This window comes from Canis lupus, chromosome 12 (genome assembly GCF_048164855.1).
Source record: "Canis lupus baileyi chromosome 12, mCanLup2.hap1, whole genome shotgun sequence".
NCBI classification, from domain to species: domain Eukaryota; kingdom Metazoa; phylum Chordata; class Mammalia; order Carnivora; family Canidae; genus Canis; species Canis lupus.
This window is the reverse complement of record NC_132849.1, coordinates 12,862,267-12,887,209: the sequence shown is the minus strand read 5'-3', so window position 1 is coordinate 12,887,209 and position 24,943 is coordinate 12,862,267. Positions and strand designations below refer to the sequence as shown.

General features: G+C 34.8%; 1 protein-coding gene across 2 annotated transcripts in view; it reads right to left on the bottom strand.

Annotated features, from left to right (window-relative positions):
* Positions 1-12,945: 12,945 nt before the first annotated feature.
* The window catches only part of TRIM33 (tripartite motif containing 33), a 116,807-nt gene continuing 104,809 nt past the window's right edge, over positions 12,946-24,943 (bottom strand). Inside the window, exons 16-20 of one of the 2 annotated variants that reach the window (XM_072769703.1) lie at positions 23,116-23,239; positions 21,336-21,410; positions 19,474-19,626; positions 17,998-18,048; positions 12,946-17,918 (exon numbers count right to left, since the gene is read on the bottom strand). In XM_072769703.1, coding sequence (XP_072625804.1) covers positions 17,706-17,918; positions 17,998-18,048; positions 19,474-19,626; positions 21,336-21,410; positions 23,116-23,239 — 616 coding nt within the window. In that variant the 3' untranslated portion in view covers positions 12,946-17,705. The remainder of the gene's footprint in view (positions 17,919-17,997; positions 18,049-19,473; positions 19,627-21,335; positions 21,411-23,115; positions 23,240-24,943) is intronic. The other variant, XM_072769704.1, reaches the window with a different exon arrangement.

Genomic DNA, 24,943 nt, shown 5'->3' with positions numbered 1-24,943 from the left:
GCAGCCACCCCAGAACACCCAGGCCTTGTTCCTATCGCAGCCCACTTCCTCCCTCTGAAAGCAACCACCATCCCAAGTTATGAGAATCATTTCTTCAAGTTTAAGTTTTTATAACCCAAGAGTGCATCCTGAAGCAATATACTTTAGTCTCCCCCCCCCCCCCACCACCATTTTTATTAACTGGCATGTCTTTTAAGTCCCTTTTAGTGCATAGGTTGCAATTTCCATCCGTCTTTCCCTCATATATCTGCTGATGCACACAGGGCATTTCACCTATAGAGTTTCAATCTGGATTTTGCTGACTGCATAATCATGGTGCAGTTCAACATGTTCATCTTAGCCCTGTAATCTCTACAAATTGGCAGTCGGATCCAGAGGCTTCATCAGATTCAGGTTCTATTCCTTTGGCCTATACGTTGGGTTGTGTTCTTTCATCAGGAAGCATGCTTCCTCCTCTTTCCCCCCATGGATGGCTCACTCCAGTAATTCACTGGGTGTTGCAAAATGATACTTTGATTCTATAATCTCATTTTCATTCATTAACTAGAATAACTTTATAAAGGAATGCTTCCCTCATCTAGTACTTGGTTATCCAGTGATACAGTTCATGTAGGCAAAGACAAAATAATGTATTTCTTTTTTTTAATGTATTTGATTCTTTCCACTTATTTACCATTTTTAAAGGTAATGAATTGCTTTCCATCATCTTCTAAGGGTAGATGTTCATCATCTTAATTTTTGTATCATTATGAACTCATAAATATAAGTATATACTATGGGCTCCAACCAAGTGCAATTATAATTCTTTCTGAAATTTTGGAAAGGGAAAACCTCTTCATAGTGGCTTCTAAGTCCTTATGACATGAAAATAGTAGTGGTTAGCTTCCTTTATTCACTTACATGACAAGACGCCCCAGGCTTGTCTTACACATTTCCCACACCAAAACTGCAATCAGTCATTTCACTGAAAATCGGATTAATTTTAGTGGGAATAGTATTTCAAGACCACATGATGAGCTAGGAATTGGTAGTAGCTTGGGAAAAATGACATCTTTAGTGGAACAGTTAGGAAGCAAAAAATTCCAAAAACCTAAGAAAGTATTCTTTTAAAATAAACTTGGGATGTAATTTACCTACAAATGCATTTATTTAAAATAGATGAATTTTGATGAATTTACACATTTTTGTAACCACCATCCCAATCAAGATATAAAACATTTTCATGTTCTTGCAACCTTTTTCAGTTAAATCTACCTTCACCGCCAGAAGCAACCACTAATCTAATTTCTATTAGCATATATTAGGTAGCCCTGGATGGTGTGTTCTATAAACCCTCACTGAACTTCATAGTCTTTTGTCTGTCTGACCATTTCTTCTTGTAATTCTGCCAATCTTTCCTTTATCTTTTGAATTTATTAAGTGTGTGCAAGTTTGTATTTGTATTTATTATTTGTATTTACTTGTCATTATGTGGTTACTGTTAGTTTTCCCCGGGTGTATTTTTTCAGCCTTTCTGAGAGCCTTATCTTAGGGATATCTTTTGTAAACAGCATATGTATGGATTTTTACATGGAATGCAACAGTTTTTTTTTCTACTAGGCGTTTTGGTTTGTTTACACATACTGATTATTATTAATATTTGGATTTATTTCCAGCATATTGTTTCATGCTTTCTATTATTTCCCCTTCCTTCCTTTCCTGCCTACTTTTAGATTTTCCCCTCTCTCTTTTCCTTGTATGTATATTACATATTGCTTTTTATTCTTTTTAAAAGGTTGCGTTTGAAGTTTCAGTGTGCATGTTTAACTCAAGATCCAACAAACATCTTTTGACTCCACTGTCAAAAAACTCAAAGCCCAAAAAAATGTTCTGAGCACCCCTTTCCTATGTATATGCTATTTTAAATCAGTAGTTTAGGGAATCCCTGGGTGGCTCAGCGGTTTGGCACTTACCTTTGTCCCAGGGCTCGATCCTGGAGTTCCAGGATCAAGTCCCGCTTTGGGCTCCTGACATGGAGCCTGCTTCTCCCTTCTCCTGTGCCTCTGTGTCTATCATGAATAATAAATAAATAAATCTTTAAAAAAATAAAAAAAATAAATCAGTAGTTTGAGGTTTTTTTTCAATAACTTTATTAAGATATTTCAAATACCACATAATTCACCCATTTATAGTATATAATTCAGGGTTTTTAGTATATTCACAATATGTTCAATCATCACTACTATCAGTTTTAGAACATTTTCATCACCTCCAAAACAAACTGTACTCTGTAGTTATCAGTCTCTACCTCCAAGGAACCACTGATCTATTTTGTCTCTACAGATTTCTCTGTTCTGGACATTTTATATAAATGAAATCTTGTTGAAATGTGATTTTTTTGTGACTGGTCTTTTCACTTACTATACTGTTTTCAAAGTTCATCTAGAAGTAGAATTGTTGGATCATATGGTAACCCTACTCTTAATAGTTTGAATAGTGCTAGGCTATTTTTCAAAGCAGTCGGACCATATTACATTCCCACTAGCAGCATATGAGGATTCTGATTTCTCCTCATGCTCTCACATTTGTTATTATCTGACTTTTCACTTTCAGTCATCATAGTAGGTGTGAAATAGTGTATTATTGCGATGTGCTTTGCCTATTTCTGACAATGTTGATTATGTTTCCAGTGTGTTTACTGGCCATTTGTATATCTTCTTTGGAGAAATGTCTATTCAGATCCTTGCCCATTTCTTAATTGGGTTGTCTTTTTATTATTGAATTTTAAAAGATTTTTAAAAAGATTTGCCAGAGAGAGAGAGAAAGAAAGAGAGCACAAGTAGGCAGAGCAGCAGACAGAGGGAGAAGCAGACTTCCCAGCGAGCAGAGTCGGACGTGGAGCTCAATGCCAGGACCCTGGGATCATGACCTGAGCTGACAACAGACATTTAACCGAGTCACTCAGGAGCCCCTTAAAAGATTTTTATACAGGGGGGCCTGGGTGACTCTGTCAATTGAGCATCTGAATCATGATTTAAGCTCAGGTCATGATCTGAAGGTGAGAGATTGAGCCCTACATCAGGCTCTGCAATGGGCTTTTGAATGAATAAATGAATGAATGAATGAATGAATTAAAAAATCTATACATTCTGGGTACAAGTCCCTTATCAGATATAGGATTTGTATGTTATTTTCTCCCATTCTGTGGGTTGTCTTTTTACTTTCTTGATGGTGCCCTTTGATGAACAAATTTTTTAGTTTTGATGTCAAATTTATCTTTTTGTTGTTCCTTATGCTTTTGGCGTCACATGTAAGAATGCTCTGCAAAACACAAGATAATGAAGATTTTTTCCCTATGTTGTCTTCCAAAAGTTTTATAGTTTAGCTCTTACATTTACATGCACGTGGCTATCCAGGTGAACGATTAATATATATTTTTTTAACTATTAACATTTGTTAAAAAGACTGTTCCTTTCCCATTGGATCATCTTGGTACTCTTGTTAGCAAATCAGATGACCAAAGTATGGGTTTATTTCTGGACTCTCAATTCTATTTGACTGATCTATTTCTGTCCTTGTGCCAGTACTAGTGTGTCTTTTTTAAAATTAATTAATTAATTAATTAATTAGTGAAAGGCCGACGGGGGAGTGGGCAGAGACACAGGCAGAGGGAGAAGCAGGCTCCACACAGGGAGCTCGACATGGGGCTCAATCCCGGGACTCCAGGATCACACCCTGGCCAAAGGCAGGTGCTAAACTGCAGAGCCACCCAGGGAGTCCCAGTACTAGTGTGTCTTATCATTGCTTTGTAGATAGGTTTGAAATGGGGGAAGTGTGAGGCCTCATTCTTTTTTTAGGATTGTTTTAGCTGTTCTGGGTCCCCTGCAATTCTGAATGAATTTTAAAATCAGCTTGTCAATTTCAACAAATCAATTGGGATTTTGATAGAGTTTACAATGAATCCATATATCAGTTTGAATACTGCAATCTTGAGTTTTCTGATCTACGAACATGAGATTTTTCCAAGTAGTTAGATGTTCTTTAATTTCTTTCAATGTTTTGTAGTTTTCAGAGTACAAATTTTGCACTTGTTAAATTTAATTCCTAAGTTTTTTGATGCTATTATAAATGGAATTACTTCAATTTCATTTTGATTGTTCATTGCAAGTATATAGAAATGCAATATATTTTTGTATATTATCTTTGATCTTGCAACCTTGCTGAACATGATTATTAGTTCTAATAGATTTTTAGTGTCTTAGGATTTTCTCTATATACGCTCATGTCACCTATAGAGATCATTTTACTTCTTTCTTTCCAATTTGGAGGCCTTTCATTTCTTTTTCTTGCCCAAAGGCTGTGGTTAGAACCTCCAGTACAATGTTGAACAGTAGTAAGAGCAGATATCCTTGCCTTTTTCCTAATGACTGAGAAAAAGCATTTGATCTTTTAAATCTGATGTTAGCTAAGGATTTTTTATTGAGTCCCTTAATCATGTTGAGGAAGTTCCCTTCTATTCCTAGTTTGTTGAGTGTTGGGCATTGGATCCAGTCAAATGCTTTCCTGGAATCTGAGATGGTCATGTAATTTTTTTATTGTATTGATACAATGTATTACATTGATTTCCAGGTGTTGAACCAACTGTGCATCCCTAGGATAAATCCTGCTCAGTCATGGTGTAGAATTCTTTTTTATGTTGTTTTATTCATTTTGTAAGTATCTTGTTGAGGATCTATGCATTCATATTCATGAGACATACTGGCCTGTAGTCTTTTCTTGTGATGTCTTGTCTGGTTTTGGTACCAGTGTAATAAAAGCCATATAAAAGGAGTTGAGAAGTTTTCGTTTTTCTCTTTTTAGGAAGAGTTTGTGAATAATTGGCCTTAATTCTTCTTTAAATGTTTACTAGAATTAAGTCATGAAGCCAGCTGTGCCAGTGCTTTTTTGTATGTATAGTTTTGTTTTAAATTACTACTTCAGATTCTTCACTTGTTACAGGTCTATTGAAATTGTATTTTTTCTTTAGTGAGTTTTAGTTTATCTTTCTAGGAATTTATCCATCTCACCTAGGTTATCTCATTTGTTGTCATACAATTCTTTACTGCATTCTTATAATTTTTTTATTTCGAAAAAATAAATGTGAACTTTCTAAGGTCACATTATTGATTTGAAATCTTTCTTAATATAGGAATTTACAACTCTTAAGATTCCCTCTACGCACTCTTTAAGCTGAATTTAATAACTTCTGTAATATTGTGCCATTTTCATTAATCTCATTGGGTTTTCTGATTTCTCGATTTCTTTATTGACCTATTGGTTATTTGAAGTGTCGTGTTCAATAATCCCACCTATTTCTGATTTTTCTCAACTTTTTTCCGGTTATTGATTCCTAATTTTATTCCACTGCTGCTAAAGAACATACTTTGCACTATTTCTATTCTCTTAAGTTTATTGGTTTGTTTTATGGCTCACCATATGACCTACCCTGGAGAACGTTCCATACACACTTGAAGAATATATATATATATCTGTTGTCTTTTGAGTGCTCTACAAATGTCTATTAGATCAGTTAGTTTGTAGTGTTGTTCATCTTCTTTTGTTATACTTTTTTATTCATTATTGAAATGTAGAATATTGAAGTTTCCAACCACTTTTGTGGTTGTGCATTTATTTTCCCCTTCATCTCTGTTTTTGTTTTCAGGTATATTGGTGCTTTGTTATTAGGTGTACATATGTTTAGAATTAAGTCTCCTGATGTCAATTGACACTTTTATCATTATAAAATGTGCCTTCTTTGATTTTTGTATTAAGACCTATTTTCTCTTAAAATACAACCACTCTAGCTTTGTTGTGATTGCTGTTTGCAGCATAGGACTTATTTCCTCCTATTACTTTCAATCTATTTGTATCTTGTAATCTAAAGTGTGTTTCCTGCAGACAGTAGAGAGTTGAATCAGGTCTTTTTTACCAAGTCTGACAATCTCTGTAATTTTAATTGTTTAACACATCATATTTAATGTTATTATATTGTTGATGTCTTACGATTTTACTTTTTTGCTTTCTATTTCTCATGTCTCTTTTGTTCTATTCCTCCTTCAATGCTTTCTTTTGCTTCAAGTGAATAATTTCCAAAGTATTTTCTTTAGTGAATTTCCACTGTTTTATCATTTTTAAGTTGCTCTAGGCTTTACCATATACACCTTATCAGAATGAGCTTTTGATTTATACTAAGCTAATTCCATATAGGAACATTACTCTTCTGTTTCCTCCTTTTTGTGATGTTGTTATAAACTTCCTTTGATGTTACAAACTCAACAAATAGGGTAATTTTCTTAGGCTTATACAAATTCCCTCCAACCCACTCCCTTTATGCTATTAGCAAATATATATATATTACATTTCTGTATGACCCCAATGATATACCACATACATAATGTTTTATCCAGTCCCACTTTTTGTATCAAGAGGAAGGAAATAAGCATTTATGTGGTCTTATGTTATTGTTTCTGTAATACTCTGGGGAATTTTTAAGCTATTACATCTTTGAATATTTTTACTTCTTTTTCTCCTCTCCTTCTGGTACTTCCATTAGGTATGTGTCAGAGTGTGCTTAATGGCATCCCAAATTTCTATGAAGCTGCGTGAATTTTTCTCCATTTTCTCTCTGTTGCTCTATCTCCAAGTTTGTTTATTCTTTCTTCTGCCAGCTCAAGTCTACTGTTCAGTCTCTCTAGTGAATTTTTTATTTCAGTTATACATTTCAACTCCAGAATTTTTATTTGGCTCTTTTTAATATCAATCTCTTTATTGATATTCTCCATTTGATGTGACATTGACATCATACCTTCATTTACTTTTTAACTATAGTTTCCTTTAGTTCTGGGAACATGTTCAGAAGGACTTCTTTCAAGTTTTCCCTTATAAATCCAACCCTGGTTACTCTCACTGGCAGTTTCTATTGCCTGCTTTACTTCTAGCATGTGACTTATACTTTTGTGTTTCTCTGCATGATTATTTGTTGGGGACTGGAAATTTTAGATAACATACCAACTGGTCCTTCTCTACTTCCACCCCAAGTGACTGTTGTTTAGCAACCGGCTGAATTATTTTAGTTAACTGTATTCCCTCCCCTGATCCAGCATAAGCCTCTGATGTTTTTCCTTGAGAAAGCATAGCTTTGGGTAAATTTCCCTGGGATGGCAGTGGGTTTGAAAGGGCTCCCATATTCTTTGACTAGGCCAGTTGTTAAACTCCAGTAATTGCCATCTGCTTTATTGTTTTCAATAAGCTGTGGGGCATAAATAAACTATAAACTAATCCAATCATATCCTGGCTCCTTTAAAGGCATAGTTACTGAGATCTGTGTGTGATAATCTTATAATTCCAAGATGGCTCTTTCGGGCTTATTTCCCGGTTCTCTCCTGCAAACCAACTAACCTAGAGTTTAGACTACATTTTGAATCTCTCTCTCTTCAGTTGCCTTTTGTCATAACCTCCAGTGCTGTGCCCTCACACTTGAATTTTGCCGCTATTACAACTGAAGTCTTCTTTTGGAAAAGATTAGAAGCTATCAGTTTCATAAAGTGCCTCTTTCTCAAGTTAAAAATCTCAAAGCCAAGGCTTAGCTGGAATAATGTGAAACTTCTGAATGACACCCCTACTTGAGAAGCTTAGTGCTCAGTGGAGGGAGCAGGTAAGTAGCCTGGGGCCTTCTCACTTGTCTTTCCTGGTATAGAATCACCACCTCATGTGCCAGGGCAAAGGTGGTCATTGTCCCCATAATTCTAAGCATGCCCTACCCAAGATAGAGCCTCCACTCTCTGAGTGGGGGCTGAAAAGAATATGACCCACCCTGACCTATAGACTTCTGAATCACACTCACTTGAAACTACACCTCAGCAACAGGCACTTGGAGATAGGATGGGAAAGACAGGTCTTGCTTTTCCCAGGAAGATAGCTTTTCAATTGGAAGCTGAGAAAGACAAAGCCTTCTGTTTTTGGCTGTAGCAGTCTAGAGTCTCCATGTTGCTGAGCTGGAGTAAGGAGCTAGGGAGAAACCTTCATTCAAATGTCACAGACTCAAAACAAAACAAAACAAAACAACAAAAAAAACAAATGTCACAGACTCACCATCCCTACAGCATTTTCGTAAGTTTTCTTAAAAAGATGTTTCTTCACCTGCTGTTTGCACAGATGTTTCTACATCTGCTGTTTGCTTATAGGGTCACTTCTGGAGGCTTCACGTTTTAATTTTCACCACTTTCCTTGGAAGCAGGGAAGTAATCGCACTGTCATGCTAGAAGTCATCTGGTTCACTTTTTAACTCAAAACTTGAGTTTAGGTTACCCTCATTAACCATTTTCTTTGGTCATGATTACTTCTTGTGTCTTAAAACTTGTTTTTCCAGGAGCAAACCAAGAATGCATTTAATGAAGACATGTCGATAGTAAGCTCTCACTTTTTATACAAAATGACCTTGCCCCCTTTTTTCTTAGTTTTATTAGGTATAAAATTCTAGATTGATAGCTTCCTCTATCTGAAAATATTACCCCATTGTCTTCTGGTTTTCACTGTTGTTCTCAAGTAGCTGTAGCACTAATTACCATGAACTTCGTAAGCCTTCTTTTGCTCTTTTAAAGACTTATTTTTGGTAGTTTGCTTCATAAGAGTGTCAACTCTAATTTCTCAGTTGTGTAGGTCCTATATTTTGTTGATCTTCCAGAACTTAGCTCAGTAGGTCTAGATGTTGATTTTCTAAACTCCACAAATCTGATATGACTTTAAGTAAATGTGAAAAGTTCTCAGCCAAAATACCATCCCTAACTATTCTCTATATCATTCTTCTGGTACTCTAGAAGATGTTCACTGGCCTTCACCATTTGCTCTTGGTGACCTTTAACTTCTGTGTACTGTACTGCATACTGTGTAATATTCTGTGTACTGTACTGCATACTGTATTAATTTATCTTGGTCTTCTTTGATCTGTATGTTTTTCTTCTCTAGATGTTTTATTCTCAAATCTGATTTTTCCTCCCATGTACCCATTATCCCTATCCACCTATACCATTTTTAAGCTTCTTATTCTTTCTCAATTTTTGGACACTCTTTTATTCCTTATGCATTTTGTATTTCATTGAATCTAAGCGATCATGTATTGAAGGATACACTTTTTATATCACTAATATAACCAATATATTACAATGCCATCACAAGTTTAGAGATAATAAGCCTTTTCAGTCTCTGAACATACTTATCAGTAATTCCAATGTCTGAAAAAATAGTAATTTCAATGTCTGCAATCATTACAAGCCAGATTCTGCTCTTCCTCCTAATTTTTAAATAATGACTTGTTCCTCATTTTTGTGACTCTGAATGAGTCCAAGAATATTGTAACACTATCTTTAAAAATTCTTTGAGATTGGGTTTGGAGTACTTTTTTTAAAGATTTTATTTATTCATGAAAGACACAGAGGCAGAGACAGGGAGAAGCAGGCTCCCTGTGAGGATCCTGCAGATGTGTTTTCTACATCTGCTGTTTGCTTATAGGGTCACTTCTGGAGGCTTCACGTTTTAATTTTCCTCGATCCCCAAACTGGGATCACCCGCTGAGCCAAAGGCAGATGCTCAACCGCTGGGCCACCCAGGCATCCCTGAAGTACCTTCCTTAAAATTTTGAGTACCAACACTTGTTTAAATGCCTGGAATCATTTCTAACCTGATATACTTTAAGCCTTAGTTTTTCTGATGACACAGAGAAGTGTAAGTCGGGTTCCAAACCTGTTTTAAGTGTTAGCTTGCAGACACCAATTCTCAGGGGAGAACTTTTTTTATTCTTCACTTAGCCAGTTTTCTCTTCTCTCTTGAGGTACGGTATTCTGGCTCATTCTTTCACTGAATGTGTCATATTTTGAGGTACCAGGTTTTGGAAGATTATCTGACTCTGACTTCACACCTATGTTGTGGCCCTAGTCTCCCTAAAGCTTAGCCTATTCCAAAGTCTTTAGGACACAAAAGGATTAGCAGAACCTTGGCAGTAACTGTCTTTTTCAATACTTCTTTGGATTCATACTTTTGTTCTACCCTCGTTTAAACCTTATTTTGACAACTTTCAAGTCTTCAAAAACTTGAAATAGCAATAAAATAAACACCCTACTTTTCACTAAGATTCACCAGTTATTTTGCCACATCCACACTATATCATATATATATTTTACACACACACCCATTTTGCCTAATCAAATGATATTCTTAGATATTTTATTCCTAGATATTTCAGTATGTATTTCCTAAAAAAAAGGATATTCTCCTGTGTAAGCAAGAAACTATTGTCACCTAAGAAAACTAAACGTTCCATATCATTAAGAATTCTATACAAATCTCCACAGATGTCTCTAAGATGGCTTTAATTTCCAGGTTTACTTAATTCAAGATCAAATCTAATTTAATGCATTACTCGTTTGTTTTGTTTTTTAAGATTTATTTTGGAGAGTAAGCATGGGGATGGAGGACAGGAGATGGAGGGAAAAAGCCAAGTAGACTCTGAGCTGAGCGCAAAGCTGATGCGGGGCTCAATCGCACAATCCTGAGGTCATGACCTGAGCCAAAACCATGAGTCCAATGCTTAACTGACTGTGCCACCCACGTGCCATTACATGTTATTTTTTGATCTATAATGGTCTCCCTACCTGTTTTACCCAACAGTTACTTTAAAAATTCACATCAGGCATCTTTGCAAATGTCCTACATTGCACTTTTCGGCCAGAACGTGGTCCTAGAGTCCCGAGATTGAGTCCCCCATTGGGCTCCCTGCATGGACCCTGCTTCTGCCTCTGCCTGTGTCTCTGCCTCTCTCTCTCTCTCTGCGTCTCTCATGAGTAAATAAATAAAATTAATTATTTCATATGATTAGATTCTCAAATATTTTTGGTAAAAATGTTACAGGTGATAAAGGTGGAGCTTTTGTTTTGTACTGGTCTCAATCTACCAATAAATAATGGTGTGGCTGGACTGGCCTCCATGGCCAGTTATTATTATTGTAAGACACTTCAGCAACAACCATCAGGAAACTGAAGAAATAAAGGTTTATTACTTACAAGACCTGGAAATCACACATTTCACAAAAAATTAAAGTGAAGCTCAGAGTTCATATAGGTAACTGGTTAACCAAAGTTTACCAGTTCAAACTAAAGTGTACAAGGCCAAAACTCATGATTTTTCCACCACACAAAATACATCCAGAAAGGTAGCAATTTGGAAGTTCCATTCTGGTATTTCGCTTGGTTATTCATGGTCATAGTTCTGCATAACCTAAAGAAAAGCCAAGGCTAAATTCCTTGGAAAACAATCTATACTCAATCTAACCCACTGTATGCTTAACGCTGCTCAAAATGGAATAGTTCTTCCAAGGTTATCTATGGCTTCTATATTGCTCAACTTAGTGGCCACTTTACCTTCACTTCATCTCTTGCTCTAACACTTCATATCAATGATACTCCTTTTGAAACCCCTTATAAAACCTCTCTCATCTTCCATTATGGCTCCTCTGCCTTTCCTCATGACTAACCTACAGTCTTCTTGTAGAGTCTTTTTATTTTTTTTTAAAGATTTTATCTATTTATTCATGAGAGACAGAGAGAGAGAGGCAAGCAGAGACACAGGCAGAGGGAGAAGCAGGCTCCATGCAGGGAGCCCGATGTGGACTCGATCCAGGGACCATGGGATCATGCCCTGAGCCAAAGGCAGATGCTCAACCGCTGAGCCACCCAGGTGTCCCTAGAGTCTTTTTAAAATATACTCCTTAAAAAAAATAAAATAATAAAATAAAATAAAATAAAATAAAATAAAATAAAATAAAATAAAATAAAATAAAATAAAAAATAAAATATACTCCTTAAATGTTTCCTCTGTTACTATAAGTATCCTACTCTTCTCATTCTATAAATTTCCTAGGCAATATTGTTATTTTTACATTGTTTTAGTTAACAACATTATGCTAATCGCTCATCTTTTGATAGGTGTTTGCTGAATGCCTATCATGTGCCAGTCAATTTCAATGATAATAAGATAGACGGGATTCCTGATGGATCTTGGAGGTTCTGTCTGCAGTCTAGTTATTTCTCATAAGCACCAGAACCATGGACACCTGCACCTTAATTTTCCACAGGTACCTTAAACTCAACATATCCCCAAAATGAACCCATTCCCCTCCACTTATAATCTTTTTTCCCACTCTTTTTAATAGGTGCATTTAAAATATGCTTACTTTCTGTTCTAAATCTCTCTAGTTTCCATCTCCACTGCCAGATAGCTAGTTTAGGGGTCACCTGGATTATTCACAGCCTACAATTCCCTCTCCACTTTCAATATTCTCCATAACCCATTCTTCACAGTTTAAAACGAACTTTCAAAAAGGCAAGTCTGATTATGTCCACTCTCCAAGACCTATTCTGTTCATAACTCTTCACAGGCTCCTTGTTGCCATCAGTGAAAGCCCCAAACCCTTTAACATGACTTTCAAGGCACTGCTTTAAAAAGGACCCTGTCTCAGTTCTCCAGCTTAGTATTTTACTACTCCAAGTTATACTCTACTCCAAACTGAACTTCTCAGGTCCTGGAATATATTTCTGTTCCCTTTCATTTTCAGACTTTTCTATATTTTATTCTCTCGTCACTCTCTCTTTGCCTGGTCTCCTATCATTATATTTTTAGGAATGAAAGAGATCACTTTCTTCATCAATGAAGTTTGGTGTTAGTCCCTTTCCTATATGTTTCTACCATATTGTGTTGATCCCTATCACAATACACATTGTTCTCAAATAGAGTCTAACCACTTGTGAAGGAAGAGACTCTATTTTATCTTGTTCACTTCTGTATCTCCAGTGCCCGGCACGGAGTATACATTTTTCAAATAAACTTAAATGATTAAATCTCAACTTAAAGAGGAAGAAAAAAAGGAATTCATTTGCAAACTTTTTCAATTTTCTAATTTAATAGAAATAACCAAAACAATGTGGCTTTCAAACAAGGCTTTAAACTAATCTAATACAACTTCTACAACACATTCCAGAGCATTATAACAAGAAATATTTACAGGCAGCTAATGTATTAAATAACCATGAAAAAGAAAATCTTGCTTTTAATACACACCAGCAAAAAACACAGGAACGGAACAATTAGAAACTGCAACCTTGTTTTAAAAAATTAAATATGATTATTTAGAGAATACAATACCACAGAAACAGCACTTTTTCTTTAAGAATCATATTGAAGGGTAGTTAATTATGTGCAAAAATAATAGTTGTAGTAATAGTAGGAATAATAATAATAATGAGGGGAGGAGACCAGTTGAAATACTGGAAGCAAGGAACTAGTAAGGCTGTAAATTTAACCCTTTCGTGTGTATGTCTACATAGAAAATTAACAGGCTTTCAGATTGCACATACCATTTTCATAGGCTTATATACATGTTTCACTGTGATTTAAAACATAGTAAATGCCTACATTTTTCAGACTAGGAGCAGACAAGCACTTCCTTCGTAAGACTGAAATTTAGGCCACACCTGAAAGGGAATATTGCAGTGGCACTTACAAAATCATTTCAGTGCCTTCCCACATACAAATTTGGTGAATTTAAAAGAACAGCATTTTTGACTTTAAAGATTACTTGCTAGAAAAGGGCTAAACTTAATTTTGTACATTTTGTAGTATGATTATGACAAATATATCCAAATTGACCTATTTTTGAAGATAATTTTCTCAGATACAATAAAAAATATATAAAAGACCACGAAGGCAAACACAAGGAACTAAGATGAAAGATATGCTTTACATGCATTTTGGCCAATAAAAGAAACCATTATATCCAAGAGTACATGTTGAAATCTGAAATGTCTATGTAAACTGTGGCATATAAATTTTTTTTTTCTTAAAAAAGTACCTTCAATTTTTTTTTACTCAAATACTTACTTTTAAAAAAATATGCAACTTTCCCCAATTTTTAAAATAAAATGCCACAATATATTGTCATAAGCTCCAGCATACATTTAAATTTCTTATTTTTTTAAAAGATAGACTGGGTGATATGCATACAAACTTTCCTATAAAATCACCATCCGAGAGAGGACTATGACGTGCCTATTAGGCAACAGACTTAAAGCAGTGTTATTGCTTTATCAAGGAGGAGAGAACTGTGAGAAAAATAAAACAAAGCATCCAGGTTCAGTTCAAGATCAAACTGATAAACCTTGAAAACCTTGGATCATCTTCAGCAGATTATTAATACAGATGGTATGAATTAAGAATGATTGTTTTAATTAGGGGAGTTGGGGTAGGTGGATTTTATAAAACTACTCACCGATCCAATGCTGAGTATGCAAATAAGCAGTGCTGACTTCAACAAGAAATGAGATTTTTCTATTTCCTGTGTTGTTCATTGGAAAAGGGTAAGGGACTTAAAAGGCCAAGGAAGAGGGGGCCGCAGCATCTACTCCCGTTTTGGATACTAAGAGATTGCTGAATAACATACGGTAGGCCAAAATCCAAGGGCACAGTCAGAAGACCTAAATCTACTGGCTTACTAATACTAATCACTAATAATTACATGGCAGGATACCTGCTGAGGTAATTGATAAACCTACAATTTGTACACTATAAACCTTTGCTTCTAATTAAAAGCATTATTTCTTTGGATTAACTAAAAATCTCAAAAACCATTACAACAAAAAGTGAGAATTAACTAATATTATTTCAAATTCCCTTATATAAGACATAGAAGTCAGAAAGTACCTTGTTGATTCCAAAAAGACAAATTTCAACAGGGGATCCAATGCCTTATCATCTCTCTGTGGTCATGATCTGATATTTCTATATAGAACATGACCTATAATCTTACCATACTTTGGAATACTACATGCTTCACCTTGCAAAACAATTCTTTTACTCAGTGAATCAGCTGAACCAAGTGCTAAAACAAATACAAATAAAGGCCAGTAGAACAGACTGAGGAACACTTTGTTCTTAGTGTTCTAATGGGCGATGGGAACTGAAGTACTACAAAACTTTGCACTCTTCTTTAAGAAAAAAAAAATTTAACATCTCCAAATCTAAAATACTGCCTTTTAACAAAGAGTAATTAAATTGCCTTCAGGAATTGACATTCAATGTTTGTTTTTGAAAAATAAACTAGTAGAAAAACATGAAGATATCTGAATACCAATTTAAGTTTTTATATTTTTTACCGGTTATATTAGATAGTAGCTGAACAAATCAGCTTAAGAACACAGTGATTAGTGTACAAGAAAAAAAGCTTCAGTGAAATCTAAACCCTCATTTAAGGGTGGTTGACAGCTATTTACTTAATAGTAAATTCTCAGTAGTATGAACTGTCTTCTATTAAGAGAAATGGAGCATATTACACGTTGACAATAAAGTGGCTTTTCAAAAACCAATCTCAAAAAAAAAAAAAAAAAAAAAAGAATTCCACCTCACATAGAAAGGGAACACTATCTTTTAAGGCCCCAAATATCAAGAAATAAATATTTACTTAAAATTTAATTTCTCCCCCATGGATAGAACCTATGTATAAGACTTTTTCTAAGAATCATGAAAGGATTCATCTGAAGAGCAAGTGTAAAATATTAGAAATCAATGGCTTGACAAAAGGAAGTTATACTGCTACTCAGTGCTTTCCAAAACGTGCCCTTAGATATGACTCCTGATAAACTGAAATCATAAATGTGGTGGTAAAGAGGGAAATACACATAAATAAAGCATTTTAAAATGATTCTCTCCCTCGTTTAAGAAAATTCTTCTTACGTACCTGAAATTTGAGTAAAATGATAAAAGTTTGGTGTAAATTTTAAAGCTGAACTTATAACAAGAAGCTAAAAAGAAGCCACAGAATGAAGTTAGTCAACAGCTGTAATAAAATCAACACCACTTACATACACCATCAGAAGGCCTGAATAATATTCATGTTTACCCCCAACACTTGTTAAGAAAAGAAAAACCCAAAGGAATTTGTATAATAATTTCTTTAGAGCACTTTATTTGATTCAATATGCACTAAAAAATATTTACCTTAGACAATTATGTCAAATAATTTTTACTGAGTAGTCTACTGTCCGAACTGCAGAAGCTGAAGTTTTAAAAAGGCAAACGATTTGCCACAAATCTGCTGACGTCTGAAAAATATCTAATGGCAAGTCTTCTATTTTGGTCACTTTATATTTTAAGGTGTCCATACAAAAGTAGGACTAAATTTTTTTTAATCCAACAAAAGAGAAGCCTGTACACAGTCTAGAACACACATCTTGGATCTGAGCATCACAAATGAAGAGAAGAAAAATGAAACCAAGCCAAGGTGGTTTACCTGTCTCAGGGGCTGAACTCAGGGTAGTAAAGGTGGGTTTACTCCAGTAACCATTCAAGTGGGGATTGGCTCATTTTCAGGATTTACTTACAGGCCTCTTCTAAGTCCGTTAAGCCCCCAGTCCATGCAAATGTCCCACTTGGTGGACAGATGAGTAATCTAACCCCACCGGGTTTATTTTAATAGTTTTGATATTTAATAATAAGCTGCTTCTGAAGATTTTCTGAGAAGTCTGTTCTCTATTAAAATAAGATAGAACCTCAAAATATGAATGTGAACATTAGAAATAGACAGCATATATTACAAATCCATTCTTGATAGGAACATTAGTAAGAATACACATTAGCTTAAAAAACAGGCTCAGCAAATGTTGCTGATCTGCCAGAAGTTTTAGTTCACTATTTACAAATAAGACAAAGTGAAATACAGAAAATTTTACACATTTGGTAGTTGACAGATTATTGTTTGCCAATAGTGGTCTATCAGAAAACTGATATGAAGGAAGACTGGATAAGAGCCAGTGGTCACCTTCTCAATCAAATTTAAATGTACAGAAAACTAGATTAATTTTGAAACAAACATTCTGCCTTTGATGGGAGTAACTTTATGATTAAATGATCTGACTGGGAAGTGCGATTCCATGGAAGTGTTTCTCTGGAAATGACTACTATATGATCTGCCACTGAAAAGTTACCATATTTATTTCAGCAGACCATTAAAATTGATTAAATGATGATCAATGATGTTTCCTAGACTCCAGGTATAAATAGAAAATAAAACTACTGTTGAGTTCTTTAAACCAATATAAAAACTAAGGTCCAACAGCATCAAAGGGAGAAAAAATATAATGGCATGATTCAATGCACATCTGCATTGACATCAAAGCGGAATCTGAGCAACTTTGATTTTACCTAGAAAAAAAACTGGTATGTATGTGTGTGGAAGGGGAGGCATGGAAGTCGTTTTTAATAGCTGTGCACTCTTGTCCAAGAGACAATTTATCAAACGACATGACCTTCAAGTATTTACTTGTACACCAGCATCCTGCAGCAATCAATACCACATGATCACCAACATCTGCCATTCTAAAGAACCATCCTTTTTAGTAACAGAAATCTTCAAATCATTTCACTTTTACTTTTCGTTTTTTACTTTTAAAGTTGCAAATAGAGTTCTCTCCCCCTTTCTTCGCAAGAAGTGACTTCTGTCCATTACTTCAATCTAATACTGTGTAAAAGCTATCAGCTTCGTCAAGGAGGTGCCCATTGCAGGCAGGATATTCCAGCAACACTTAAATAAAAAGTTTTCTTTTCTCTCTCTTTCTCTTTTTAAAACAATTATTTAAGTTCATGTCATTTTACTTTATATGTACTGGTCTCTCATCTGACTTTAGGCGTTTTCTGCGGGGCTGTATAAAGTCTTCGTCAGAGTCCTCAGTTACCTCACCATCATCCTCTTCCTGCTCAAACTCTGGCAAAGGTGCGAAGGTCCTGTCTGAGTAGATCTCTGTGAGTTTATCTTCAAAGTACAATGCAACTGCTTTCCCTGCCTGAGCTACTTCTGAATCAGCCTGCAAGCAAAAGATAGGAATATTCACCTATTGGTAATGCATATTCCTTCACCAAGTTTGCATGGTCTGAAAAGCTTACCTTCAAATTAATCTCTTGTGTTTCTGCATAAACTTGAACAACTTTCATCATCTAAAAAGGATACCAGAGTCAAAAAAAAAAAAGGGAAATTATAATCCTTTCTAAAGTTATGAAACTGCATAGGATTGGTGACGAAAGTCAGCCATATTAGGGGGAACAAATTGCTATAACCAGATCAAGTGCTTTCTAAAATTCTATGGAACATGGAACTACTTTCTTTACAACGTTCTGTTGCTAAAGCTACTGTGAAACCTCAAGAATGGTTTCAAATTCTGAATTAGTAAAGTCAATCTGAAATGGAGGTCAAGTGAATACATCAATCTAATTAAGACCAAAAAATAAATCATTTAAGAAATGTTGCTTTTTTAAAAACTACCAAACCATCAACAAACCACTTATCAGAATTCTATCTGTATGGCAATTTGTTAACCATAAACTATTTAACTATCACTAACGCAGATAAAATGTGTCTTCCTTGCAAATGTTAGCTACAATTCACAAAAGCACATTTATTTGAAAATAATCTAATTGGATTACAAAATATGACAAAAAACTTAGGACTGTATCAATTTAACTTCAAGTAAGTAAGGTTTTACTATACTCTCTGTGGTATACTACTACACTATACATTTAACCTATAAAGATTATTTTTTTCCCCAAATTTTAAAAAGATCACCTAGATGCTTGCAGAGGTAGCTATGAGTATACTTTAAATGATTCAACATGCTTTTAGTAATAGTCATATGGCACCAAATTTCATCAGCAATAAAGAAGATCTTTTACGCTTTTGATCTTTCTAAATATTCTGTAGATTCTTATCCAATTCCATTTTCTTCTCCTAGAAAAATGAAAATCTTCCTTAACCACAGGAGACTTGCCTTTTCTCAAAGAAAACAAAATTTCCTTGAAGGAGTTATAGATCACATGTTCCCTCAAGGATAGCCCATCCTTATCCTCAAAAAATACATAACCAAAATTAATGAAAGTCTTATTGCTGAGATCAGAAAACTTAACATTATATACTCTGGCCTATGATTCAAGATGAGCCACCAGAGATTAATGATTTTAGGGTTCTACATTTAATAGACTAATATTATTAACCTACATTAAAAACAAAATCAAAGGAACCAGTACAAATCCTTTTTCTAAATGTACCCTATCAAATATAAGCTGTTTATAATCATTTCCCACAAAATATACTTAACTACAGACTACTCTCTATACTTGTGTATCTCAACCCTCAACTTATTCAAAAAGGCATATCCAATATACTTCAAGTTATACACAGTAAACATACTTCTTTAGAGCTGCGATGCAATCAAATTTTACTTTTGACAGAACTGCAGCAGAAAAAAAAATTTTGAGTCAAATTAGAAAAATCTTTTGGAAAGAAAAATAAGATTTAAAAAAAAAACAAAAACAAGCAAAAACCGAAAACTAATAATCCAAGACTTTATAGTTTGGAAGCTAACATACTTCATTAAACCTTTCACAGTTCTTGAAGATCAAACGGACATCAGCCACAAAGTCATCTGGGATTTGGTAGTGTTGGGAATGTTTTTTCTGAAGCTTCTTTTTCACGGTGGATAAGTCCATTGGTTTCTTTATAATTTTATAGTAGTTTGGTATCTGAAGAAACAAATAAATAGGGATATATGAGGATTCTCCAAAAATGCCAAACTGTTTTATTTGAAAATGCACAGCATATTGATTTTGGAAAACAACATATGTTAATTATTGAGTTGGCTGCTTGCAAATTTTGGGTATAGTAAATGTATTTTAAATCTTATGTCCAATCATCTATCATAAAAACTAAATCATATTCAGAATATGTGGCAGTCTAGTGCTCGCTTCGGCAGCACATATACTATAATCAGAATATGTGGCAGTCTAAATGGTTAATGAAAGTCCCAAAGCTCCATCTTTGGTAAAGAGCTTTGGAAAGAACACAATCAGCAAGGGTAGCCAATGACTACTGTTAAGGACACAACTGGCTCATCATAGTTTTATGACAGCCAGGGAGTTTTTTTTTTAAAAAGGAAAGAAAAAATAAAAAGAACTAAATGTATTATTAGTAGAATGCTATCTTTTAGAGGCTATTAATTTTATATCATAAAGAACTCTGGACATAAAACAACAGAGGGAGAAAGAGTATAAATAACACAAGTAAAATTGTATTAACCCTTTAATAGTGATCATGCCAGGGAAAGTTCTGGCCCCAACTTTTGGCCAAAAATTTGTATCCTTGAGAAACAAATGAACTTGGAGAGCTATATAAACAGTTCATGAAAAGAAATGTTTGAAAGTTATTTTCTACTGTAAAGTCCCTGAATTTGAAGATAAACTTCCTAGTATCAAATGATTACTATTTGCATAAAACACCTTGTGTCCAGTAGGCCTTTTGTGCTTAAAACTCATTTCTGAGCCTACCCAGGAAACAAGTCCACTATTTAATATTCTATAACAGGTTTGGTATTAAACAGTATTTTAATTCAGCAACTGACGGTGAGCAAATGTATATAGCCTATTCTCATTCCATTTATGAAGCAGTGAGCACCCGATATTCCTTTTTTGTATGGGGCTTTAGAGCTTTTATTCTTTACAAAAGTCTCCTTTAAGATAAACAAAGAGCACGGACTTGCAAATTTTCAGTCTTTTCTTAACCCTGACTATTCTTTATAAAAGTGGACTTATCTTCATAAGATAATAGCCAGTGTGAAAGATTCAATTTTATATTTTTATTCAAATTAATACTTACATAGAGAGATTGTTTTCTCCCCAAGGTACTGAGCCTAGAATCACAGAACTGGAATTTTAGAAATAATTTAGTCCAATACTCCCACTGTATGTTTAAAAAAGTAGAGGTAGAAAATTATGTAATTTCCCCAAAGTTATTAGGCTGGACTGGGAGAAGAAGTTAAGTCTTCTGACTCTTGGTCCAAGATTCTTTCCATTACACCTATATCCCTTATGTCCATTTTAAAAGTGAAAAGGTACACTGAAATTAAATCTTCATGACAGCAATAAAACCTTTAAAAAACAAACTGCGATTTTGACAAGTTAATCTCACATCTATAGAGCCCTAATAAAATTTCAGATTAGTAAGTACTTAAAACATTATCAGATATTGTGCTAAAGCATTCTATAAAGGTATCCATCCTATGTGTCTTGGAATATCCAAAATGGGATAACAAATAATAGTAGAAAAGAAAACTTGAACCTTGGAGAGGTTGAGATTATTCAAGAAGCCTGAGATAAGAAGTCTTAAGGCAGAGCCAACACTCTTAAGTCTTATACTACCCTTCTTCACCAGAAATGTCCTAAAGTAAACAACTCACCGAAGCAGGAACTGGCTCCTGGAATTCAATACTTAATTCATGGCAATAGAGGTAAAGCAGAAGACGTTCACATTTCTGGCCCAAAAAAAGAAAGGAAAACTCATGAGATGTTTTTTCCCCTAATAAGACTCTTGAGAAAGAGAACTTTATCACTACAAAGCATTACTACAATAAACTGAACATATGCCTCCTATATATTGACTTATCTAACTAAATACACACACTCAAAGAAAATCGTCTTGTTTCCCATTTAGTTTTGAGACCTCTGTTCTGCTTTAAATGAATTTTATCAGAGTGCTTCTGTTCTTAGATGATGACTAAGGTAATTTATCTATTATTTGTACAAATGGAAATGAGTCATAAAAGTCATATATAGCATTTTTGTATGAAAATTATAGATTACTAGATAATCCTAGTAATCTATAGTAATCCTAGTAATCTATAAATCATTGCTGCTGTTATTCACTGTAATGCTCTGATGCAAGCAGGACATATATTCTTTCTTTTCCTGAAATGACTCCACACAGGTCCAAAATTAGACAAAACGGTCTTCTCAATATAATTCTAAAACTCTTTTATACAATCAGAAGTAAGCTGAAATGCATTTTACATTTACAGTTTTCATTTGCTTAAATTTATTTTAATATGTTTGTACACTCTAAACAGATAGTAGACAGGGATTTTGCAAGTATATACATCAGAGTAGACCCAAACACAACTGTAATGATCACAGAGCAGAGATTTTGTTTTTGGAGTTGAGACTACAGACCAGCTCAGCAGAAATCTGAGTGAAAAGAGGAGAGAGGGATGCCTGGGTGGCTCAGGAGTTTAGTGCCTGCCTTCGGCCCAGGGCATGATCCTAGAGTCCCGGGATGGAGTCCCACATCGGGTTCCCTGCATGGAGCCTGCTTCTCCCTCTGCCTATGTCTCTCTTTGTGTGTCTCTCATGAATAAAAAGAAAAAAAGAAGAAAAGAAAGAGAAGAGAAGAGAAGAGAAGAGAAGAGAAGAGAAGAGAAGAGAAGAGAAGAGAAGAGAAGAGAAGAGAGAGAAGAGAAGAGAAGAGAAAAGAAGAGAAGAGAAGAAAAAAAGAAAGGGAGAGAGAGGGAGAGAGAAAGAAAGAAAGCAAAGAGGATTTTGGATTTCATTTTTAAAGACAGAAAGCTACTGGAGGATTTTAAGCAAGGAAGTGACAGACTTATTTATATTTTTAAAAAGAAAAAAAAAGAAAAAAAGAAAAAAAAATAAAAAGAAAAATAAAAAGAACACTATGTAGAGGCACCTGGGTGGCTCAGTCAGTTGAGCATCAGACTCTTGATTTTGGCTCAGGTCATGGTCTCATCAGGGTTGTGAGATCGAGCCCCTGTATCAGGCTCTGCAGTATAGAAAACTATAGTTTAAAGAGGCAAGAGTAAATTCAGGGAATCCGAGTGAAGAGATTATTATGATAGTGCAGATGAACAACTATAATGGCTATCTCAGTAGGTGATGGTGAGGAGAAGTAAGAAAATCGTATTTTGGTCATTCCTGATTCTTTTATTTCTAACAGATTTCTGGCTTGAGCAATAGAAATAAGTGGTGATACCTTATAATGATAGGAAATGTAGAGGAAGAGTGCAGTTTTTTATATTATTTGTTTATTATTTATGTATTTTTGAAATCAAGCTTTTGGTTGGGACACGTTAATTATGAGGAAGCTAAGATGTAAGCTAGATGTCTGGAGGTACATAGCCAGGCAACTACAGAATCCCTAATAATAAATCTAACTATTCTGACACTTACCCTTTGGTCCACGGGGCTTAACCCTTGTGCAGTTTTCCCCTTCTTACTATGTTGCAAATTATCACAATCGTATTCAACTTCTGGTTTCCCAATATCTCTGCAAAATGTGCATATCCAATCCCCACTAAAGAGGAAAACAGGCAATTAGTCCGTGTAATTCTAACAAAACTCACTCTAGAGAAGCTAGTTCTCCGGAAGTAAATCTCCAGTTTGTTTTCTTTCCTTCCCAGTTTTTGAGGGAAAGAGAGGGTCTATTCCTGTCAGATCTCATACAGTGAAGCTGTAGGAGAAAAGCTTCCCAAAACTTTTCCTACTCGTCAATTACTTTCTAGAAAACTTTATAAAACTGGTGTCCCTATATTTCAAAAAGGATCTCTTCATAACACAAAGTTGATAGTCAGTACTTGTGGCATAAGAGTGTCAACAGCAGTACTACCTCACAATGACCCCATACACATGAAGAAGAAAAGAGTACAGGATATGGAATTCCTCGGGTATCCCATGCTGGTTTGGCATGTATTGAATATGCCAAAAATAAAACCATTCTTCTTCATGGCTAGCCAAAGCCAAAAATATACACCTACCTCTGTAAGTGCAAGCACACGTATATATACCCCTTACTTTTTAAATCTGTTTAGTCTATGGTTTGTTTTTATCAGGATTTCCATTAAACCGTAAATTCCAAAATGGTGCATTCCCAGTAATTCTCCCCCTCTCCCCGACCATAAAGAAATTCTAAATCTAGAGATTGTACTAGTCTGTGCCAACAGTTCGAATTCCTTCCAAAGTATCAGCCTTTGAGAGAAAGAATTCAGTGGCAAAATTCTAACATTCCAGCAGATGTTACTACCCAAAGGAAAGAAAAATATGAAAAGCCTTAATTACAACATCATAATGCAAACACTTTTCTTTTATAAAAGAGTAAAGTAAAAAAAGGCCCTTATTACATCTCTGCCAAATGACTAATAACCTCTCTTAAAACTTAGGTAAGAATTATGATTTCTTCAGAAAAATATTCTGGCACTGTTTATATATATATCTACCACTTTTCTAATTATTCAAAAGGTTGAATTATTCAAAAAGGGTAGCATTTATTCAACTAAAATCACTGCTTCTCAGGAATCTGAGAGGAAATGTGAATGTTTTATCTATAGGCAAATAAAAGCTGGACTTTCCCAAGAACATCATTTACTGTCACTTAAAAGGAAATTTTGGGGTAAGAATTTAGGAAGGGGAAAAATAGTCTCTGAAATGCATCAGAGATAAAATGGCATGGATACAACTTGATAAATAAGAAATGTGCACACAGTGCTACAGGCTAGCACTACCAATTAACTGCTTCCAGTGGTCAAGAAGTGGTAACTAAAAAACTCAAGATGTTGAAGGTGTTTTTACAAAACACTTTTTTCCTTTAAAATGCCTTTTGAGAGTTTTCAAACATTAGAAAAGTAAGTTGTGGTAAGATCCAAAAGAGTTGTCTCCAACTGAATAGAATTCTTAAATGAAATTTCTGTAGACCCTATTAAGATTGATTGCAAAAGATAAAAAAATTCAGCATCAATAGGAAATCAACTAATCTCTCCAACATCCCAGACCTCTGCCTCTCATAATTTAGAGTTTTATCTACTTTGCTTACACTAAATATAAACCGAAGGCCAGGAAATAGTCTATTTTTTATCATTCATGTATTACTTAGATCTTGGACATTTTACCATTCAGCTATTAGTTTCTCTAGAAAATAAGATCAAAGGAGTAATAGGGTCCCTGTCTGATAGAAATACTATGCATTGGTTAGGATTTTATGGGTTGTTGTTGTTGTTGTTGTTTT